At 52.6% G+C, this 22,417-nt stretch overlaps 1 protein-coding gene across 2 annotated transcripts in view; it reads right to left on the minus strand.

The window, feature by feature from the left end:
• Positions 1-8,918: 8,918 nt before the first annotated feature.
• LOC309863034 (uncharacterized protein C4orf50) overlaps positions 8,919-22,417 on the minus strand; it is a 51,467-nt gene continuing 37,968 nt past the window's right edge. For both annotated transcript variants that reach the window (XM_082727464.1, XM_082727463.1), the window contains 4 exons: positions 21,885-22,067; positions 16,035-16,083; positions 14,376-14,500; positions 8,919-9,538 (listed from right to left, as the gene is read on the minus strand). In XM_082727464.1, the coding sequence (XP_082583590.1) occupies positions 9,293-9,538; positions 14,376-14,500; positions 16,035-16,083; positions 21,885-22,067 (603 nt within the window). In that variant the 3' untranslated portion in view covers positions 8,919-9,292. The remainder of the gene's footprint in view (positions 9,539-14,375; positions 14,501-16,034; positions 16,084-21,884; positions 22,068-22,417) is intronic.

The raw sequence follows: 22,417 nt of genomic DNA on the forward strand, positions 1-22,417 counted from the left end.
TCACTGTCCGTGACTCCACAAACCCGCACTTGGCAGAATAACCGTCATGACACTCAGAAATACCAACATGAAGCTAAGAAAAGATGTCCCTGTGTCTAGAAGGGCAAGTGTAGGGTCCTTATGAGAACAGCACAGATAAGGTATCTGTGTTAAAAAAATAAAATAAAATAAAATAACAATGACATACCACTAGGAAAAGCACCAAGGCAGACTGTGTGTAACAAATATCAGCCCTTCTAAAGGAAAAGTTCCAGACGAAGAACAGGTGAGAGGTTCCCCTGTCCCACTGTTCTCCCCACCTCTGCCCCCTCCACCCACCTTCCCTGTAACACCCTCGTACTGCTCCTCCTACTCCAGGCCCTTGTAACCTTGGGCCCTTTACTGCTTCTGCAGCTAAGGGCAGAGTGCCTGGGTGTGGGAGGCATGGGCTTGGGGAGGGGACACTGGTGAGACTCCAGCTTCTCCTCCTGCTCTTCTCTGAGTCCTTTCCTTCCTATCCCTCCCACCCCTGAAGCAAAAATGAACGCAAAACTAATACCTTCTCCTCCAACAGAATTTGCCCTCCGGATCACCAGATGGAGTGAAATACATGCTTGGGAGCACCATCCAGAGAAAATTGAGCTACTGGGTCATGCATTCATTCAACAAACATGGAGCGCCTAGTGTATACCAGTCACAGTTCTAGGTTCTGGGTATATGCCTGCGGGACAACCAAGGTTAGTCCCCGGATGTATTCTGCGTATCTGGGGATCCATGCACACATGCACACAAATGTGCACACATGCAGTAGTGAAAAGGAGGGGAGAGAAAGGGAACAGGAGTTTAGCTTTTCAGCTCTCTTTGCTCTCCTGAATTCCTGCAAAAAGCCACAGGAATTCAGCAAACTCACATCTCAGAACCCTGGCAAAGATGGCGATGGCTGGGGCCACCAGATTACCCTCCAACAGCCAGAGACAGAGGGGGACACAGGCCGGGCTGACACCTGTCCAGGACGCAGCAGGGCCTGGGGTCTCGTCTTCCAGGCTGCTCAACCAGGTGACCCCACCCCTGCTGCCAGGAGGCCCCAGACCCGGAACATCAGGATGGGCAGCCCTTCCCACCTCACCTCCCATCCTGGAGGAGATCGTGGGGAAAATATTCTGAGCCTCCTGGAAGATCAAGCCCTCAAGACAAAACTGCCTGGCCCCTCTGAGGAGTGGAATCAGTTACTCCCTTCTAGATGTCTCAGATCAGATCCGTCTGGAAAAGCTAGAAGGAAAGCCAAGTGTTGTCAGGAGGTGGAATGGGGAGGAGGGACACTGTCAGAGGGGACACAAAAGGAGCAGGGCCCTGGAGCCGAGTGCTCTTGTCCATAAGGATGACCCTCCACCCCTCCGTCCTCTTGGGATACATGGATTTTCTCTGTTGAGTTTTGGATTACCTCAAAATATTTTGTGTCATTGTAAAGATCTTCAAAGAACAGCAAAGGAGAGTGGCAGGGGGGACACAAAGCCACCTCTGTCCTCTGCAATGGGCACTCTGCATATGCAGTCACTTCCCGCCCTGACCACTGTCCCGCACTGGACAAGTCCCGCTGGGAGGGTGCGGGAGGTCGGGTTGACCTGAACAGTTCCTCCTCCTGAGCATCAGCTTGTGACTCGAGAATTTTTCCTTGCACTCTCCATGTCCAGTCTGTTCCCAAGACTGATTTTGACTATTGTGAGCAGAGCAACGTTCAGAGGCACAGCACTCTCTTCACCCTCCTGCATCCACAGAAGACCAGACCCAGGGACCAGGAAGAAATCCCAAGAATTCCAAGGATAACATATGGACAGGTGGGGCTGGCCTGAATCCAACCCCAGGCCCAGACCCAGCCTGGCTGGTGGAACGCTAGTCAGCCGACAGCCCCGAGTGCATGAGGATAGACGGTTGGGGTGGCTGGCTTTGGAGTGGCTTATCACACAATCATAACAAAGCTATAGCCAATTAACACAGAGAGGTCAAGCAACTCACCTAGGGCCACACAGGTATTAAGCAGCGTCCTTAAGAGTAGGGTCCTGGACCAGTGCTCCTCCTGTCCCCTCAGCTTGGGGCTAGAATGGAGTAGCAGTAATTTCCTGGCACAGGACCGAGGATGGGAAGGAATGGGGGCTTCAGTGGGCCACAAAATCCCAATTACACCTGTGGGCAGAGACCACCATCTGGTCTCAGGCCTCCCAGCTCCTAAGCCAGACCCAAAGGTGCCTGGGGGCAGAACACAGCCCCCTAGCACTTCATAAGCTGGAGGGCTGTCCTGGAGAGGTATCGTGTGTCCTTCAGGACACATTGGCCTCTGCTTGCTGACTTGGTACCTCGGGCCTGGGTCAGGAACACATGGCACAGAGGCCCCACCGACCCTTTGTGAGAATCACAAAGACAACCCTCCTATGGGGGTCACAGCCTGCAAGCCTCCATGTGAACTTGTAAAGGGAACCTGCCCCTCCAGGCAGGCACAGCCTTTTGGCAAGGAGAGGAGGGCTTGATGTTATCCCCTTTTACCTTGGGCCAGATGTTTTATTCAGTATACAACCTGACCAACCAGACACAGCATCCCTGGAAGAGTGGAGATGGTGGCTGGCTGGCTGGTTCCTGCTACCTGACAGTGAACCCCATCCCCCCATCCCAGTAGGTATTCTCTGACCCAGCTCTGCCTACCTTGAATCCAGGACAGCACCAAGACAACAGACCCACAATAATGGCCTCTACCCAATAGTGAATCATGGTTAACAACAGGGAGTTGGTTACTTAAGGCTGCTGGGATGTAACCCACTGGCTTCTGTCTGCCAGCTTCCCCTTGTGTTTGTGGTAGAGGAGATTAATTTGGGGGTCTGGTCCAGTGTGACGCAAACCGCAGGACACCCTATTCCTGGGGTTGGGGATAAGGGAAGCAGCTGGAGTCAGCGTGTGTCCAGCTCCCACTCCACACACCACTTTCCCCGCCCCACCCACCCAGCTTTGCACCTGTGTCCCAGCCCACAGAGCTGCCAATCCTGGAGCTGGGCCCCCAAGAGCTTGGGAGCCCAGGGGAGTACTTAGCTGAGATTTATAGCTGAGGGAGAGTAGCTGCGTGTGTGTGTGTGTGTGTGTGTGTGTGTGTGTGTGTGTGTGTGTGTAGGGGAGAGGGAGGAGGGGGAGGTAGAAACTAGGAGGAGGAGGGGAGGTGGAGTCTGCTCCTGGCAGGAAATCCACCACGGAGGCCCCTGAGCTGAGCATGGTATTGGGGAGGATGTACCCCAAAAGCAGATAGACTTGGGACAGAGCCAAGCCTTCTCCACGGGTCTCATCCTTAAAGGGCAAGTAATGCTGCTCAGCCCAAGGAGCCATGAGAAGCCCACAAAGCCCAGTGTGGGCCCCTGGCAAATGGACAGGCGAACCACAGCTTTAAACTGACATGCCTTCCTCCTCCCAAGGATGTGGAGGTATGTTACCCGGGACATGAGTCACCATTTGTCCTGTTCATGGTATACAGACCCTGAGCTCAGAGCTGGAAGAAATGTTCCTCAGACCTGTTTCCTTTCATTGGAAAGTCAGCAGCAAGGAACTCGTGCTTTTCCCCTTTTTGCCTTGACTACCAGGAAGCTCAGAACTGGCTTTTCCATTCACCTGTCACAGGCACCTGTAGCCTCAGTGCCCAGTGTGGTTATTCTCTCTGACTCCCTCTTCAACTAGTATTTGGCTCTAAGTCTTCACTCTTCTGCAATACAGGTTCTTTTTATTGTATCTCTGTCTTTAATTTTAGGTCTCTCGAGCTCCTTTCCAGAAGCAGACAGGAACATATGTGCATGCACGGGGACAAGGGGTTGTGGATCACAGGGTACAGACAGGAGCACCTGTGTGCCAGGTGCAAGAAAAACTGATTTCAGGGTCAGAGCCCTACAGACTGGGGCTCACATCCTGGCTCTAGCAGTGTGGGCCTCTGGGATCCTCAGTTTTCTCAGCCACAAAGTAGGTGTAAAACCCCTCCTCCCTCTCAGGCTGGACAGTGAAAAAGTTCAGAGACACAGCATCGGCCTGGAGCCACAGGGGCCGCTCTATGTTCTGTCTGACTCCTGGCAATGGGAAAGTTGATGTCCCCTGACTTTTGCAGGTGAAAAATTTAACAACAGAAATAATCAGTTTACCCATCGAGGGGCTCTGCGCTTTATGCCTCACTAAATTGCCTCCTTTATGTGTTCCCATTTTACAGATAAGAACGCTGAGGCCTAGAGGGGCTAAACTTGCCCAAGGTCATACAGAGAGCAAAGAGCAGACTGCCAGAGCCGTCCCAGATCTGCCATGTAGCTGTTCCCAAGGATGGCTGGCAGACACAGTGGACCAGAGGGTAAAGGCTGGGAGGCAGGACCCCTGGGTATCTTGGAGACCCTGGGGCTGCAGCAGAGCGGGGGCAAACTAGAGGGGTCCTGGGCTGGATCCCTGAGGGGCTACAGGCCAGTGCCTGAGGTTGGGCTGCCTCCCCCAGGCCTGGGTTCAGGGAGGAACGCGCAGTGTGACTCTATTCCAGGCTCTCTTGCTACCTGCTCTCCTCCATCAGTTTCCCCTCCTGGGCACCAGCTGAGCCCCGTCACCAGGCGGCCCTTTCTCCTGCTGTCTCCCCATCACCCCGCCCAGAGGGACTCTGTTTTCAGTCTGGTTTTCAAAGATCACAGACACAGAGATAAAACAGTGGCCGCATTTCCGCAGCCCCCACAGTGTTCCAGGGCCTGTTTCCAGTGGTCCCGGTAAATGAACCACTCGCCCTTCAGACCCTCCCTGGGAGGCAGGCATCCCCATTTAACAGGTCAGAAAACTTTGGCCCAGAGAAGTGAGATGGGGCAGAGCATGCACTGGGCTCCTGGGCTTCCTGTCTACCAGCATTAGGAGGAGGGAAAGAGGGGCACGTAGGGGCTGGGAGCAGCACAGGCAGAGCGCTCATCACAGACCCCAGACCCCTGGCGAGACCCCAGCCAGGTGATCCGATGTTAGGTGATATCACTTCCTTTTTACAGGAGGAAACCAAGCCTTCAGGGGCTGGGAGCGGTGGAGCTGGGCAGTGAATGCAGTGTCTTCAGCAGAAGCTGCCTCTGGAATCTTAGGCCCCAGCTGGGGGCTTTTGCCTTGGTAGCTGGGGGTGTCAGCCACCACGTGCGGTGCCCAGCACAGAGCATCGCTCTGAAGCCCTAGGTCCCTTCTTGCTGGGCCCACCTGGCTGCCACCTCTGCCCTTGGGACTATATCCCCCTTTGAGGCTCAGCCCAAATGCCACCTTCTTCTCTGCTCCTCCTCGGCCTCCGACTCCCCAGAGCCCTGTCGCCATCTGTCCCTGGCGGCCTGATCCCTCCCCCTCACCCACCAAGGGCACTCACACCACCCATCACATCCCGCCCAGGCTGTGAGATGGAAATCCGGACCATCCCTCACCAGGGTTGGGAAGCAAACACCTGCTTATGAACCCCCATCTCCCCACTCCGGAGATCCCCAGTGAGGGCAGGGCCCCCCTCTGTCTAATTCACCATCTCCAACCACAACGGGCACACCCAAGGGGCTCAGAGGTAGAAAGAACACAGAGTGAGCGCAGGGCTGTGGGCAACCAGGACCCTCCCCACCACCAACCCCTCCCAGCATTGTAGGTGGGACCTCTGGGTTGAGTGGGGAGCAGGGCTGACCAGGGCTCTCAAAACGACCACAGCTTCTCTGCTTCGAGGCATCAATTCCTCCTCCAGGAATTTACCTTCAGAGGGACTCACACATGTGCAAAGAGGCGCATGTATATGCATTTTCATGACCATACCAGTTATAATAGCAAACGATCAGAAACGAGGTAAATGTCCACCAAGAGGACTGGTAGGAACCGCACAATGGGAAACAACACAACCATTTAAAACAATGAATGAGAGGGACGCCTGGGTGGCTCAGTTGGTTAAGCAGCTGCCTTCGGCTCGGGTCATGATCCCAGGGTCCTGGGATCGAGTCCCACAACGGGCTCCTTGCTCGGCAGGGAGCCTGCTTCTCCCTCTGCCTCTGCCTGCCTCTCTGTCTGCCTGTGCTCGCTCACTCTCTCTCCCTCTGTCTCTGACAAATAAATAAAAATCTTAAAAAAAAAAAACAATGAATGAGAGATGTATGTTGTGATTCAGAATGATCACCAAGACATATGAAATGGAACCTACGTCTCTGCCTGAGGGCTCCCGCTGACAGTCTGTCAGCGTCTCTGGACGGGTTCCTAAAAAACTGGGAGCTGTTTGCCTCTGTAGGTTGGAACTGGGGACAAGGAAGAAATCTGCACTGTGCACACTTCCGCCCCTTCCAAATTTTGAAGAACAACAATGTCTTACTCATACTAACACACCTAAGGAAACAAGATAGTCACGGTAGGGTTGCAAAAAGGCAGCACCTTCTTTCTGGCACCTTCCATCCCAGGATTAGAGAAAGGCAAGTATGTCCACTCCATTTCCTACCCCTGACCCCACCCCAGGCCTTGGCACATGTGGCTGCCTGGGTCTGCAATCCCTCATCCTTGGCGGACTCCTGCTCGTCCCCCAGGACCCGTTGCAATTGCCACCTCCTCTAGGAACTCCTCACTGACCCTTTGCTGGTCAGCCACAGCTCTGTGGCCCGCAACCCTGCCTTCTCCCTGCTGCACCCTTCACCCGGCCCGTGCCATGCAGTCTCGGGCAATCTGCAGGTCTGTCCGCTGGGGGCCTGGAGGATGGGAACCTGGAATGTGACCCCTGTGACCCAGCTCCCAGCCCTTCACCTGCCCCAGCAGCTGCCCGGGGAAGTTATCTGTTGAGCAGAACCTCTGTGACTCGAGTAAAATGCCTCCCAAGAGAGCAGGGCAATGAATCAGGCAGCAGGCAGACACACTGCACTTAACATTTTCTGCTGGTTGGCCACAAGCCAGGCCAACCTTCTCATCTGATTTACTTAAAAGCCCAGGTGGGGCCCTTTCACAGTAGTAGGGGGGAGGCGGGGATGTGCATTACCTCTCCTGGGTCGGGGCTTCCGCGCTGCAGAGCCTGGCCAGACAATCCCATAGAAGGCCACCGTTGTCGTTCACTGACAGCCCGTCTGACAAATTGTTTTCTTCCGCAGCAGCCGGTGCTGGCCCTCCTGGCTTCTCTCCAGAGGCGTCAGGTCCCTCACAGTGGTGTTCTGGTGTGAGGGGTTGAAAGTGGCTGATGCCAGCTCCAGGCACACCCAGTTCCTGCCAGATCCCACTCAGCCTCCCGAGCAAGTCAAGTCTCCATGCCCAGGGGCATCAGACCAGACTGCGGAGGTGTCCCTGTCCCAGGGCTGGGGTCTGTGGCTGAGGCCAAGAAAATGCCCGAATCATCCGTCTGCCATTGCAAAAGTGCCCCCAGGGGATCACAGCACGAAGCCATGACCCAGCTTGAGGAGACCCGAAGTGCCAGCCCCAGGCACCTCACCGGATGAGTAAGTAGTTTCTGGCTTCGGAAAATGATTTATGATGGAATCACCATGTTAGGCTGCAAAGATCGCCCTGGCTTCCGGTCCTGGGCTCCCCCAGTCGGCTCTCTGCTGAGGCCCTGAATATGAGCCAAAGTGGGGGGGCGGGTGGGCAGGGAGCTTTCCAGTGACAGGACACAGCGCACCTGACCCTGGAGACGGTTCACCCCTGGAGGGGGCAGCTTAGCAGGGCGGTGCAGCCGGCTGGGCCCCAGCTTCACCGATTGGATCCTCTCCTCATCACATTCCTGATGCTCAAAGCTGATGGCGTTGTCCCCAGATAAAGGCAGGAAAGGCAACATCGGAGGAGGTCTCACACCATTAGTGACCACTGGAGATCCCCGGGGCGGTGGTGGTGGTTGACCCAGCGAGATGACAACAGTGTTTTCCCACATTGGGGTTCCTTGAGCACTGCTGTTGGGGCGGCAGGGCTGCCCGGAGGTCCTGGAGGACAGAGATGGACCGCATCTTCTTTGTTTCTGCGTCCTAGTGCCTCCCAAGGACCCTTGCAGGGCCGTTCCCACTGAATGCTCACTGAACAAATGGTTGGGTAGGTCTGCTGGCAAATCAGTCCAAGGGCAGGGGTATGGCTGTGATCACCTATTTCCAGCCTATTGGGCTAATCAAGAGGGTAGCAGCTCAGCCTGCTGACAATGGCTTGATCGCCCTCGTTTTCATACATATCAATGGATCCCCCAGTTTCCCTCCAAATAAATCATTTGTTTCTGTCCCTGTGGTGTGGTTAGGTATAAAAGATGATGACATTACAGAAAACCAGCTGAAGGGTATGGGGGAACTCTGTACTTTTCAATGTAAAAGTTAAACTACATTAAAATAAAATCTTCATGCTTTGACTGCTACCCTGGGCATCCTAGGTCTCCTTCCTCATCTCTCAGTGACCACAGCTTCCGGAAGGGAACAGCACTGGGAAGGTAACCCTGACCTTTTAGACATCAACAAGTGTCTGTTGAATGATTGGGCTTATTAGAAAGTTCTGGTTGGTTTTAATGTTCTAAAATTTCAAATATATAATTACTTAAGTCAAGAATTTCTGTTAGTAGACAAAAATCCTTTAAAACAACGGTGGTGGGGCATGAGGGTGGTTCTCTGTGGCTGGCAATGTTAGGAGCTATGGGACCAGTCTGGGCTTCCCAACCCCGGCACTATTGACATTGGGTGGGACAATCTCTGTTGTAGGATGCTGTCTTGTGTATTGTGGGACTTGTGACACCATCCCTGGCCCTGTCCACTAGAAGCCAGGAGCACCTCTCCATTAAGACATCAAAAAATGTCTCTGGGGGCACCTGGGTGGCTCAGTGGGTTGGGCCGCTGCCTTCGGCTCGGGTCGTGGTCTCAGGGTCCTGGGATCGAGTCCTGCATCGGGCTCTCTGCTCAGCAGGGAGCCTGCTTTCTCCTCTCTCTGACTGCCTCTCTGTCTATTTGTAATCTCTGTCTGTCAAATAAATAAACAAATAAATCTTTAAAAAAAAATGTCTCTGGACATTGCCAAATTTTTCCCTCTTTGGAGAAAATCATGCCCAGTGGAGAATCATCGGACCCATCATTCAATAGGTTTGGGTACAGTAAATATTCTCTTTGTTGCCTTAACATTAGCCCAAGCCGGAGCCCTCAGAATGTGCGAGCACAGTCCAGTATTTCTCCAAGCTTCTGACAACCAACAGACCCCCCCCAAGCCAAAGGCAAAACCACTTGCCACTGAATGAGGGTTTTGATTGCTACCAATTTCTTAAAGCAGTGTCTGAAGGTTCGGCTTCAAATATTTATGGAGTCTATGAAACGGCCCCAGAGCTTGAGTGGTTCTATTAAATTTATAACTCCAGAGGTGATTTATGGACCTGGGAATTGCTGCAAATGCTTTGCCGAAGCTCTTTGTGGAAAGCCAGGATCCTCGCAGGACTCAGGAGCTCCGAGGGTGGCGGGAGGCCATCGGCTTGGGGGACGGGACAGGAGGGTCCACCTTCTTCTTTCAGGCACTGTGAGGGGAGCACTGGCTCGGCAGGGTCTGCAGCCGGGCACACGCCAGGAGCAGGCGTCCACCCTGAGGGCAGGGGCAGCTGGAGGCAAGAGCAGAATGAAATGGTCTCTGTGTCTACGTGTTCATAAAAGCCCCCAATCCCACATTCATCCAGGGAAGAGAGGGCAATGATAAGGAACATTATAGGTCACTTTCTGCGCCTCCCACTAGGGCTCCTCCTGCATCGCTCACTTCCTTCCATGACAGTTCAGCGAGGCACACCACATCTCCATGGTGCCGCGGGGGAGGAGCCCGGGGCTGGGGGGTGGCTCCCACTACATCATCCAGCAGGCATCTGCCGAGACAATCGCTTATGGCTGTCCCCATAGAGCAGGTGTCTGTTCTACGGTTTCTGGTTCGCAGGGTCGAGAGAGGGTGACCATCCCATCAGAAGGAAATTGGCATCAACGAGATGCCAACCTCATCTACGTAGCTTTGGCATGACTGGCTCAATGCCCAAACCCAAGCCACCCGACCTCAAAACTTCACACTTCCTGGAGCTCCCCCAGCAGCTTCTCAGCCCTTCATGCCCAGCATCATCTTTATAACATGCCATCCTTGCAAATGACAGGAAGGAAGGACCCCCGTGCTCAGCAGTACAAGTCCTACTTCCGTCCTCGCTCAGTCCTTCAGCGGATAGACTCGTGGGTCTGTGCTTCACTGGTCAGACAGGCAGAATGGAGCAAACTTCTCCAGTGACCCCAAGGCAGGGACCAGTGACCAGTGGGCCATGGTGCATGCTCAGCGCCCTCTCAGCATCACCCATGGAAGCTGGCTGAGAGAAAGGCAAAGCAAGAAAGGAGAGGGGGTAAGGGTCACTGAGCACCGCCCTGTGGGCCTTGCCTGGACCAGCCCTTCCCCCACAATGCTCCCCACCCGGGGGCGGGGGGCAAGCAGACAGACTTCCAGGCAGGTCCTCTGCAGAGATGGACCTGGAAGAGCAGCCCACACAGCTGCCAGGGGAACTTCCCCCAGGAAAGAAGCACCCACTGCACACTGAGAAGTAGGAAGCCTTCCTGGAGGAGGCGGTATCTGAGCCAGACTTTGAGGGAAGGAGCAGGATTCTGAAGTGTTAAAAACCGAGGGTCATTCCATGTGTAGTAATGCACTCATGGAATGTAAACAGAGACTTAAGGAATCTGGATTTGTCATCATAATAAGAATAGTTTAAACCTTAGGGGCGCCTGGGTGGCTCAGTGGGTTAAAGCCTCTGCCTTCGGCTCAGGTCATGATCCCAGGGCCCTGGGATCGAGCCCTGCATCGGGCTCTCTCCTCTGCAGGGAGCCTGCTTCCCCCCCCCCCAGTCCCCCCCCCCCGCCTGCCTCTCTGCCTACCTGTGATCTCTGTCTGTCAAATAAATAAATAAATACAATCTAAAAAAAAAAATAGTTTAAACCTTATGAAAACACAGATTTTGTAGGAAAGGGGCATATAATATTTCATACGCCTCAACCTACAATGGTGAACATTTACCGAGCCCCTGTGATGAGCCAGGTATCATGCTGAGCAATGTATATGTATTGATTCATTCAGTCTTGAACCCAGAGAGGTAACTAATATTATCCCATTACACAGATGAAGAAACAGAGGCCCAGAGAGGTTAAGTGACTTGCTTAGGACCACACAGTCAATAGGAGACAAAAATCAGTATTGGATCCCAAGCCACAGGGTGTCTCTCGAGCTCACACGTTCACCACTACAGTCTGCTGCTAAACACAGGATGGCTGAAGGCTCTTCAGTGGCCAAGTGACAGGATCATGGTGATGTGACATAGAGACAAAAATTTCTTCAATCGCCAAAGGTTTACCAGCCTTCTCAGGATATTTTTGTGTAATTTTAGGTTCCTCGCTGCTTTTTTTTTTTTTTCCTGGATTTGAGCTCAACCATAAAATAATAGAATTTTGACATGTGATAAATTTAGTTACTGTCCTTCAAAAATGACCTCATTTTGCTGACAGGTCACTGATCCCCAGTGTAATTACCTAACAAATGCATTTTCCCCCACAGGAAGCTCTTACCCGGAGCCAGCCCATATCCACGGCTTGCAATCTGCTTTTCTGCAAGGCAGAGGGCTCTGTTCCTTGACGTCCTTTACAACTGAGCAGAACTACACCTGAACTGGAAGTGTGGGTGGTAACAATGTAGTGCTGGGGGTGAGGGCGAGGGGCCTCTGTGACCTTCCAGAGAAAAAGCCACCCAGCCCCTCTCTCCAATTATTCATGAAGGCCCGCCATGGTCAGGTGCTGGGTAAAGCATGGGAACAGAAATGTCGCCATCAACGTTCTGTCAACTTGAAGCAAAGGCATAAAAATGTCCTGTGGGCTTGAAATTCTGTCCAACCAAGGAAGGGTTTTCATCCAGTGGCATCCCAAGTGTGTGGTGATGACTTTGAAGAAAGTCAAAAAACAATGGAGACTCCTGGAACCATGCGAGTGTTGAGGCGTGCTTTTCACCCATTCATTCACCCCATTTCTGCTCTGACTACTTCCTTAAGAAGACCGCTGTCAGTCTCTGGCCAGCACCACCTAAAGCACACCGTGGAGGGGTTTCTCCTCACTGAACTCCAGACTGGGCTGCACCGGGGCAGGAGGGACTGCTCCCATCCTCCCCAGGGAAGACCCCACTTGATCTGGTCCCACCAGCTCCAGGACCAGCTGCCTGGATGGGACCTCAGATCTGCCACTTGCTAACTGTGTGGTCTGGGGTGGGCTGTTTACCCCCTCTGCTCCTCACCTTTTCTCATAGGTAAAGGGAGCTAATGCGGATTCCTATTTTGTAAGCCCTTCATGAGGACTGGCAAAGCCAGTGCATTGTACATAGTAAGCAAGCATTGAAGAGGCAAGAGTGGGGGTTTTCTTTCCCATCGTTGTTCTCATCCACATCATCACTGGGTTCTCCTGGACTCCTCTCTATGCCTTACTCTGTGCTGCAGCTACATTTAATGGCTCACAGTCCCCCCAACCTCTCTATCTTTGGTTTGGTGGGCACTGTTCCCTTTGTCTGGAATGCCTCCCACCTGCTTGGGACAAGCCAGGCCAAAGATCAAAAGTCAGAGTAATTTTCCGAGAAAAAGACCAGAGCTGGAAAGAAAGTTTTCATTCCTAGGTAATAAACCTGTAGATGAGGAACTTAAAATGAAAGTCACCAGTCAGAAAAAAAAAAGAAAGAAAAGGTTTAAGAAGGTCAGTAACAGTAGCTAGCATTTATTGAATGCTCTTCTTACACCCAGCAGAACAGTGAGCAGAACAGTGTGCACGATTTTGCTGACCTGTCTCAACAATTCCAAGAGAAATACTGTCTCCAGGTTTTATTTTTATTTTTTTGAAGGTTTTATTTATTGGGATGCCTGAGTGGCACAGTCAGTTAAGCATCTGCTTTCGGCTCAGGTCATGATCCCAGGGTCTTGGGATTGAGTCTAGCATTGAGCTCCTTGCTCAGTTGGGAGCCTGCTTCTCCCTCTGTCTGCCCCTCTCTCTCTCTCTCTCTGACAAATAAATAAATAAAATCTTTTTTTTAAAAAGGGTTTTACTTATTTGAGAGAGAGAAAGCACAAGTTTGGGGAAGGGGCAGAGGGAGAGTAAGAAGCAGACTCCCCACTGAGCAGAGAGTGGGGCTCCATCCCAAGACCCTGAGATCAAGACCTGAGTCGAAGGCAGATGCTTCACTGACTGAGCCACCCAGGTGTCCTTCTCTCCAGGTTTTAGACAAAAAAATCAATAATATTATGGAGGCAGGAGAAAAGCCATAGGAAGGGCCAGTAGAAAGAAACCAATAATAGGCTGAGATAAAATGCTAAGAATAAGATTGGTTGCCTCCTGAGTCATGGCTGGTGTTTTTTTCTTTCCTCTTGAGCATCTCTCTTGTTCAGACACATATTCTGCCCTGCTTCCCTGATTTTGTGCTCATACTAGCAGTAAGCGTATTACCCTCATGTTACAGACGAGGAGGTGGCAACACAGACTCGTTAAGTATTCCGCCCACCATCACACCAAGCAACAGCTGGGGTTTGAACTCAGGCCTGTCAGACTCCACACCTCACAACTAAAATACGTTTTGTCTGGGAAAAGAGAGGACTCCTCTGGCTAGAACTGGTTAAGACAATTCGGACTGAACTTCCAGTAAGTACTGGAAAAGCAGGATGGAATATTACTCGGCATCTATCTAAACCATTCAAGAGCTACCAAGATGGTCAGGATCTGGGGGACTAAAATGGAAAACAAGGAGACAATCCAGGAGTAGGGGGCATGGCTGTGTGTTTCCCTCCAGGTGAGGGCAGAGCCAGTGGCTGAGAGGCAGAAGGCTAAGTGGAGCATTTGAGAGCCTCATGGGACTGACAAGGGCCAAGGATGAAAGATGCTGATAAACACCACAGGCTTCTGGTCGGGACCCCCAAAAGGCTATGCTCAAGGAGTAAGAGTGCACAGGAAGGAAAGCAGACCTTGAAAATTCTGAAACTCATCTCTGAACCAGTTGTGACATGAGGAATGGTCTCTGTCCTGGCATCATACCTGTCACAAGCAAAAGGAAATCCTTTCTGGAGGAAGACAGTATCAAGCAGAACCTCAAATGATGTCTTTAACTTTTCATACATGATGTCCAGCACTCAATGAAAAATAACCAGGCACAGAACACGGGACTTGACCAAACCCACAAATTAAAAAAAGAAACAATAGACAGAGACTGGGAGGGGAGACCAAGGGGTCTCTCTCTGTGGGGCTGGGCATTTCCCAGCTTTCAACCACATAATGGCTTTTTGGGTATTACTCCATGATAGTTCATTGATCTGTATACTTACAAGTTGAGTCCTTTTCCATATGTGTGTTATATTTTTAATAAAAAAGCTGATCTAAGAAATTAGATGACTGATGTGCTCTCACCTTCAGAGAATGCAGTCGAGCCGTCTGTGCTGGCCACTCAGCCTTGGGAACAGGCCAGGACTCTGAATGCAGAGGTCTTTGGATGAGGACACTGTCCATTTTGGGATTCAGGTGGTATTTCTGAGCTAGAAGAGAGTATTCTCAGTTAAGCCTCAATCCAGAAATCTATTTTTAAAAATCAGCAAGTTCCTGAGCCTTGGAATAACCTTTCCCAGTCTCTGTCATTCCAAGCTCCCCAAATCCCATGGCAGAGGCCCTCTTGCGTTTCCTCGAACCCTCACATGCTTCATCCATACCCCCCTGATGGTCCCACCATGGTGATGGGCATCCTAGAAAACTGACTGCCTGTCTCAGCTTTCCCTCCCAGCTGCCAGCTCATCCAACACAGGGACCACCACCTCTGCAAGCCAACCCATCTTTGTGAACCCTGCAACACTTAGTGGGGGGTCTGGTACATGGCAGCCTTCCAGAAATGTTGAATGCACAGGTAACCCAATCAATCTATCACATCTCCTTCTTTTAAAGGTGAGGAAGCTGAGCCCAGAAAAGGAAGGGCACTGGTATAAAATAGTGGCAGACACAGGACCAAATGGAATTTATGTTCTTCCAGCTGTGAAAAGAGATGTCCACTCAGACTGCAAGGATAGGAGGGGAAGGTACAGGAGGACAGGCCCAGCCTGACCAGACAAAGACAGAGCAATATCTCTCTTTTTGGGTCAGGCCCTAGACAGTTCTGAGAAAGGTCCTATCATCCTTCTTTAGAAGATAAGACTCTGGGGCTCAGAGAGCTTAATTAACTCATCCAAGATTACACAGCTGTAAGTACAGTAAGGGAATTGTTAGGTGAGCAGCTGCCTAAAATCAACACCATCCAGACTTTCTCCTAGTACCTATTGAGCCCCCGATATGAACATAAATGTAAACAAATCCTTTGATGGCCTCCCTTCCCCCACGTTGGAAGCACACTGCACTTAACCAGGGAAATTCTGCCTTCCCCAGGTAGCATCTTAATTTCCTTTTTCATAATAAAAATAACAGAACACAAGCAATCACCCTGTTACCATCTTTCTAAGTAACCACCATTAGAATTTGAGTTTTTCTGCTAATATAAGTTGCCAATCATCCACTTATAAGCCCATAAGATGTGCTTATCCAGCTTTATCTGTGTAACCATCCCAAACATTTCACTCCCTCCCTTTTAAAAATACGGAGAATATCATCATTTCTATGGTATCACACGATGCTTAGCGGCATGATTTTAGTGATCAATATTTTGCAGAGTCTACGGGCTAATTAACAATGCTGGAGAACGCCTCCCCCGACCACCACCAGTTTTTCATTATTAGAAACGCGCTGGCATGAATACACTTGTCCACTGAGCTTTTCCGCACAGAGAATTAGTCACTTAGGATGAATTTCCAGGAGTGAAACTACAGGGCTGAGGAACTGGGCCACTTCTGCAGAGGTGGTATTTTTCCTCCTGTGTTCCGCTTATATCATGAAGTGAGAACGCAGGGCCAAGTGGGGAAGGAGAGGGGGGAGAAAGCGGGCTCCCATTCTTCAGGGTCCACACTGGACCCTGGCCCACCTGTCAGATCGTCCTGCTGACTTGGACCGTGTCAGAGCACACAGATACTCCTAATTGAGTATCGCACTGACCTCTTACAGCAGCTGCCTTCTCGGGCTCAACATCTGGTTGGTGGCTGGTCTGGAAGAAAAGACATCTCAGCAGTTATTCTGAACGGCTCAGGAGAAAAAGCCTCACGCAGGTGGCCGTGACTGGAATGAAGCAGGCCACTCACCCCTCCCTGCAGAAAACACATTGTCTGGCCAGATCCACCCAACCCTCCTCTCCCTGTGACCCACAAAGGAGGAGGATTCGCTCTAAGGGAAGACAGGTGCAGGAAAACGATTGCATTTCCTATCCCCGAATTAATTCTCCAAACAGAGCCTGTGATTAATGTATTTTAGAAAGTGCTGTTGAAAGTGGAAAAAAGGAGGGCAGCTGGATGGCAGAGTTTCCAAGAAAAATACTTTCTCCAAGAGGTCCTGCCAACACCTTGCACAAACTGATTGCTGAGCGACCCCTTGGGATCCCAGGCTTAGGCGCCCAGAAATTCAGGTCAGGCTTGAACCTGAGTCCCCTGCACCACCCCACCAACTGAGTGGTGACCCTCCTGGATCCCATGACCACACGGGGCTGATAGGAGGTGAGGTGGCAATAGCAGCTTGGCTAGTTGGCCAGGCAACCCCTGACTGGTTCCACAAGATCAGTGCTGGCCTTCAAGGTGGGTCAGATTTCAGACCAGCGGCCCAAAGCGTGCCTCCTTCTGGCTGTTTCTTGTGAACCAGGGGCCCTGCATGCCATGTCACTGGGATACCTTCTTTCCCCCAATACCGTGTCCACCAAGCAGTCACATAGGCTGGGCACCTGCCTGAGGACCTCAGCGCTTGCCCTCTCTCTCCCTCTCTTTCTTTGGTGACCTTCTATGTGAGTGTCACGACCTCATTCTAATGTCCCCTGCTGTATGAAGGCTTCCCTGACTCTAGCTGGCAGAGTTCAGCCACTGGCCCCTCCATGTGCTGTGCTGTGACAACTGGGCCATTTGTCACCTCTAAGGGGGATTGATGAGTCCAGGGACTAATGCCCAAGGGCACAGACTATGGCTGGACCATAACCCACACCACACTTACTGGAGTCTTCTGTACTGTGCACGCTTGCTGTCTCCTCTTAGCGCTTGGCACTTACAGCCCTGGAAACACTGTATCTTCCAGCACCTTCACTGTTCACACCTCTGTGCCCTCCTGCATGCAGATCTCCGGGCCTCAAGCGCCTTCACTCCGTCCTTCCAACTATCCCAAACCCTCTATATCCTTCCAAGCCTGACGTGTGTGTCTCCTCCAGGAAGCCTCTTCCCCATCAAGTGTCTCTCCTCTGCTCACTGCCAGTGCTCCAAATGCATGCTTCCCCTTGCTCCCGGTTTTCGAGTGTGTCTCGTTCGACGTAAACTCCTTCAACATGAGAATGAGGTTTCCTTGACCTTCATATCCAGAGCAGCCTCAGACCCGTCCCACTGGCTTCCATGTGGCACTGTATTCAGCATGGGATCAGGGTTCTAGAGACCCTCCCCTGCTCCCCACTCCTCATGTTTCCCACCAGCCCGGGGAGGCTGAGCGCCAGGCACTCTCAGGCTGAATCCTGGTTCTGCCTCTCACCAAGCCCAGGATCTTGGCCAAGTTAGTGGAACTCCAGAGCCTTGCTGTGTCCATCTGTAGAATGGACACACTACTATGTCCTGTGTGGGGTTTTGTTGGAATACAGTGAGAATGGATGGCTACTGAATGTTCCACTCACCCGCCCACTCAGGGTACAAAAATGCACCCTATGTGCTCCGCTCCCCCTGCCTCTCTCTCCATGAAAACTTTTGGGGGAATGTTCTAAACTTCATAAAAAGCAAAAGAGAAAATAATTGCCTGGATCCTTGGAGGCCCAAGCCTGGGGTCGTTGATTTAATGAATTAGGGGAGTTCAGGACTCCAAGTCTCACTGCTTCTTTTTAAGGCGACATCCATTTCTGAAGGCCCATATATAGAGCTCATTGACAATACCCAGAGGAAAGCAAGCTTTTTCCAGAAGGTGGAGGGAAGAGGAACAAGCAGGGCAAGAGGAAGGGAAACAAGCAGCTCCCTTGCCCCTTGCCCTAGTGACCTCCATCTTCTTGAGGCTACAGTCCAGATGACGCCCCCACCCCCCTGACCAGTCCCTGTCCACACCTGCACTTTCAGCTCTGAATTCCAGGCTCCAAAACTGTGAAAGCCCCCACCTATCAGATTCTGTTATAGCTGCCCCAGTTGACTGAGACTTACACATAGCCCCGAGGAAAAGGCACAGGTGCTCAGAGGGCCAAGGCTTCCCATCCATCACCCGCCCCACCAGTGTGAGGAAATCAACTCGACAGGCGGTGCATACTGACCTGAGGGACCTGCTGCAGGTGTGAGCCCCTCCTGCAAGAGCAGGAGAGCAGACAGACATAGCAATGAACCCCAGCCTGCTGGCCCCACGTGTGACCCTGCCCAGCTCTTTGACTGCCCTGGGCCTTGCTTCCCCACTGATAAAGCAGGCTTTGAGAGGATGAAGTGAGCTAATCCATAGAACATGCTAGTGCCAGGGAGGGCTGAGTCTTGGCTGTCATCACCATGCCCAGTGAATAAACGAATGGCAGCCCATCCTCCCTTGGATGTCTGGGGTCAGGGTGGGTCTCCTTCCCCAGGCAGGGGCCAGACAACCTGAGTCTCCAGGGTCCAGCCCCTCCCAGGGATGTTTCCACAAGGCCACCCTTGGCACATCAGACGGCCCCGATGCCCAGCCTCAGTGCTCCCTCTGCTCTGGTAAATCCCCCTGAGCCCACCCATGACTCCCCAGCCAGCTGGGCAGGGCTCCCAGGCTGCAAGGCAGGGTCCACAACCAGCATCAGAAATTCCACCTGTGTTCTCTGAAATGAGAGTTGGTGTCCGCAAAGCCCACGTCCTGCCTAGCTGCCCAGCAGGAGGAACTGCCACCACCCCCTCAAGGGCCTCGGTGCCCTCCCAAGGCCCTGCTCAGCTGCCTGGCCCTCAGTTCTCATGGCCCAAGTCACTGACTGTTGAACTAAATGAGCTGCCACATGCACAGCCTGCGTGGCACCCACAGCCCACGTGCCTGTGGCATCCACCGTCCAGAAGCACAAGGACCTTGCTCCGACACTGACGCTGGCTCCTCGCTCACTCAGAAATGAAGTACAGGTGATCTCCCACCCACTCCAGTCTCCCACTCCTGCTCCCCTCAGCGCCCAGCACCTCCAGCCTGCCTGGAGCACCACCCTTGGGTTCTTAGACACGTCACTGCCTAGAGGCTGCACCCTGGGGGCTGGCCATCCAGCAACACGAGGGACCAATTCCCTGAGGACATGGGATGAGCCCAACCCCGAGCTGCGGCCCAGATCCCCAATAATGCATGTGCACCCACTACACTGCCCTTCCCACAGGCTCGTCATTGCAGTGGATGGGCCCAGAAGCCCCCTGCTGGGCTCAAAGGCCAGCTCGACTCAGTCAAGCTGCTTCACACTGAGAAGCCCAAGCTAGAAAACTACCCAGAGATGTGTGTCTTTGAGCCAGACTTAGAGCCTCAGTTTTCCTAACTGGGTTAGAGGCAGTGAGGTTCCTTCCCTGCAGGAGGATCCCCTGAGTGAGCTCCACGAAGCACAGGGGGAAGTGCCCATGCACCGTAAGGAGTACACTTTAGCATCCCCCCACCAAGGCCATACAGCCAGGCAGTGGTGGAGCTTCCTGACTCCAGGGTGTGCCCTCTTGACAGCTGCCCATGCGAGGACCAGGTTCCTACCCAGTGGAATCCCCTGCATGGGGTGTTTAACAGATTATCCATCTTCAGGTCAACTCTGGCACATAGGCTGTACTGTTCCCAATTTATAGAAGGCAAAACTGAGGCTCGGAGCATGTAATGGTCTGCCCGCTTCACTGTTTCTGCCCAGCACTTGGCACCAGGCCTGGGGCATGGCAGTGGGTGCTAGGTATCTGTGGATTTTGTTGTTTGTACATGAAACAGTGAGGCGCCCCACTACCCCACCCAATCATGAAAATGGGGGGTGTTCTTGGAGAGCAGAATTGTAAAGTAATGCAAAATGAGTCAGGGCAGATTCAAAGCCACTTCAGAACAGTAGAAGCTTTTAAGTAGCCATGGCCTTCAACAGGTCTTGGGGAGACACCCTGGCCCAGCAGGAGGCATGTCGAGGTCCTGGGAGCACATCCTTATAGGAAATAAATGACGCAGGCTGATGGTACCATTAATTCTCCTTGTTCTCATCCCAGTCTCCAGAAGGAGATTCTGATTGTAAACGTTTAATGACTAACAAATGAACAGAGGAATGAATGAATGAAATTCCAGACAACTCCACCATTTCAGGGAAGAAATACATGCTGACATTTTTTTTCATCCATCCATCCAGTATATCAGCCTGCATATGGTTCTAGTTCTCACAGGAAACTGATAAATTAGTGGTCAGGTTTATACATCAGTCTCTATGAATTTGGTCATTGTAAGTCAGCCTATCCGATCCCAGAGAACATTTCAGTTCTAAGTTTCAAAGCAGCTCTTGGAGGGTGGGGCTCCCACCACTAAGAGGTCCCCTCAGCACATAGCCAGCTGGCCCTCACATGTGACACCTACTACATCCCATACCCTGGAACTCTGCTTTTCCTCCTGCTTTGGTCAACACAGAGACTGTGCCAAGCATCTCAACAAGCCACTGACTTCTTTCCTCAGCCCTATGCTGGCTCTGAAGAGACTTGAGCATTCGTGCAAATAGATGAGCACAGGACTGGAAGTCTGGGACTCTGGACTCAAATTCTGGTTCTGAACCAAGTCACCATGTGGCCCTGAGTCTCCAGGACTTCACTTCCTGGGCTGTACAGTGGCTGGCTGGGACGAGGGGGCTTCTGACGGCTGCCGGGGAACAGAAGGGACAGAGAAGGTGGGACTTGCAGAGTTGGGCTGGGAAGGGCCAAGGAGTGGAGGAACAGAGCTGGTGTTAAGTTGCCTAGGGGGAGTGTGGAAATCAGGGCCGGCTATGTCTACAGCAGGAGCTGCGTTTGTTGGGGGTGTTGCTGGCTGCTCTCCAGGAATGAGGTTGTGTGCCTGCCTGTATGTGAGGGGGATGGGGGACAGCCTCAGCTGAGCACCCACTGTACCAGGCACAGAGACCCCAGGTGCTGCTGTTCAGGGCCAGAGCTGAGTGAGAACTGGCATCAATGACCATGCACACTGCCTGGGGGCAGCGTGACCTTGAGTGAGCCTTCCAACCTCTCTGAACCTCAATTTCCTCTTCGGATGGCAGTTAGAGGAGAGGAGATCCTCATTCAGTTAGCTCCTGATTTCATTCATGCGCAAGTATTCCCTGAGCAGCTTCTCTGGTCCAGGCACTAGGAAGCCAGAGATGGTTATGAAGTTGCTGAAGAAGAGCTGGCAAAGCTCCTACAACAGCAGGGGAAACTCCCTCTGACATGCCACAGAGGGCAGAGGATGTGGTGACCTCTGTGTTCAGCGGGACCCAGGAAAGTATCCCTGGACAAGGTCACGCTTGAGCTGTGTCTTGAAGGCTGCGGGACAGACAGAATCCTGCCAGGGAAAGTGGTGAGTGCTAAGGCCCTGGGGCACACATGAAAGCACCACCTGGTGGAAGAAACCGCCCAGTGCATGCAGGACCCTGAACTGACACTATTTGTGTGTCTGTCCCCGGCCCCCAGCTGTGAGGCCTTTAAGGGTAAGGACACCCAGATCAGCCTCCTGCACCCACTGGGAGCATAGGTGCCACCACGGAGCAGGAGTCTTGGGCGCATTCTGGGTGGGATCAGTGGGCAGAGGGAAGGAGGAACAGTTCAGCTCAGGCAGGTGGGCAGGAAGCTCATGGCCCCACAGCTCCCACCAGAAGAGGGACAGCGGTGTCTGTAGAAATACCTCAGGGAGCCCCGAAGCCGGGAAGGTGGCTGCATACTCGGCCAGCGCCACGTCGTCCACCATGGTCTGTGCCATCTCAGAGAGCAGCTGGTCCTCCAGCCCGTGTCTGCGCAGCTCCCGAAGCAGGTGCGTGATCAGGTGGTTCCTCTCCCGGCACTTCTGGACCAGGGAAGCCAGCTTGGCCTGAAAGGGTGGGAGTGGAGACATAGCCAGGTAGGTCTACCAATGCAGGACACCCTCCGGGGCTGAGCGGTTGGGCTGGGCTTGGGGCATCACATTCCTGCTCTGCATTCCCCAGCACAGCCTGGGCTCAACCCTCTCCCTGCAATTCCTCCTGCGCCCACAAGCCAGAAACTGCTTTGAAAAAAGTCACCACACTGTTGCACTCCCTGGGACTCCCCACTGCTCTCTGGATATGGAGTTCAGGATCAGGGGTTCAAGAGTGTGGACTCCGTCACTGACCAGCTATGACCAAGCTTCTCTCTAGACCTTGACTTGCTCATCTGTACGATGGGCATCATTTAGGGCACCAG

The sequence above is a fragment of the Mustela nivalis genome (assembly GCF_964662115.1).
Source record: "Mustela nivalis genome assembly, chromosome: 4".
In the NCBI taxonomy this organism is placed as follows: Eukaryota; Metazoa; Chordata; class Mammalia; order Carnivora; family Mustelidae; genus Mustela; species Mustela nivalis.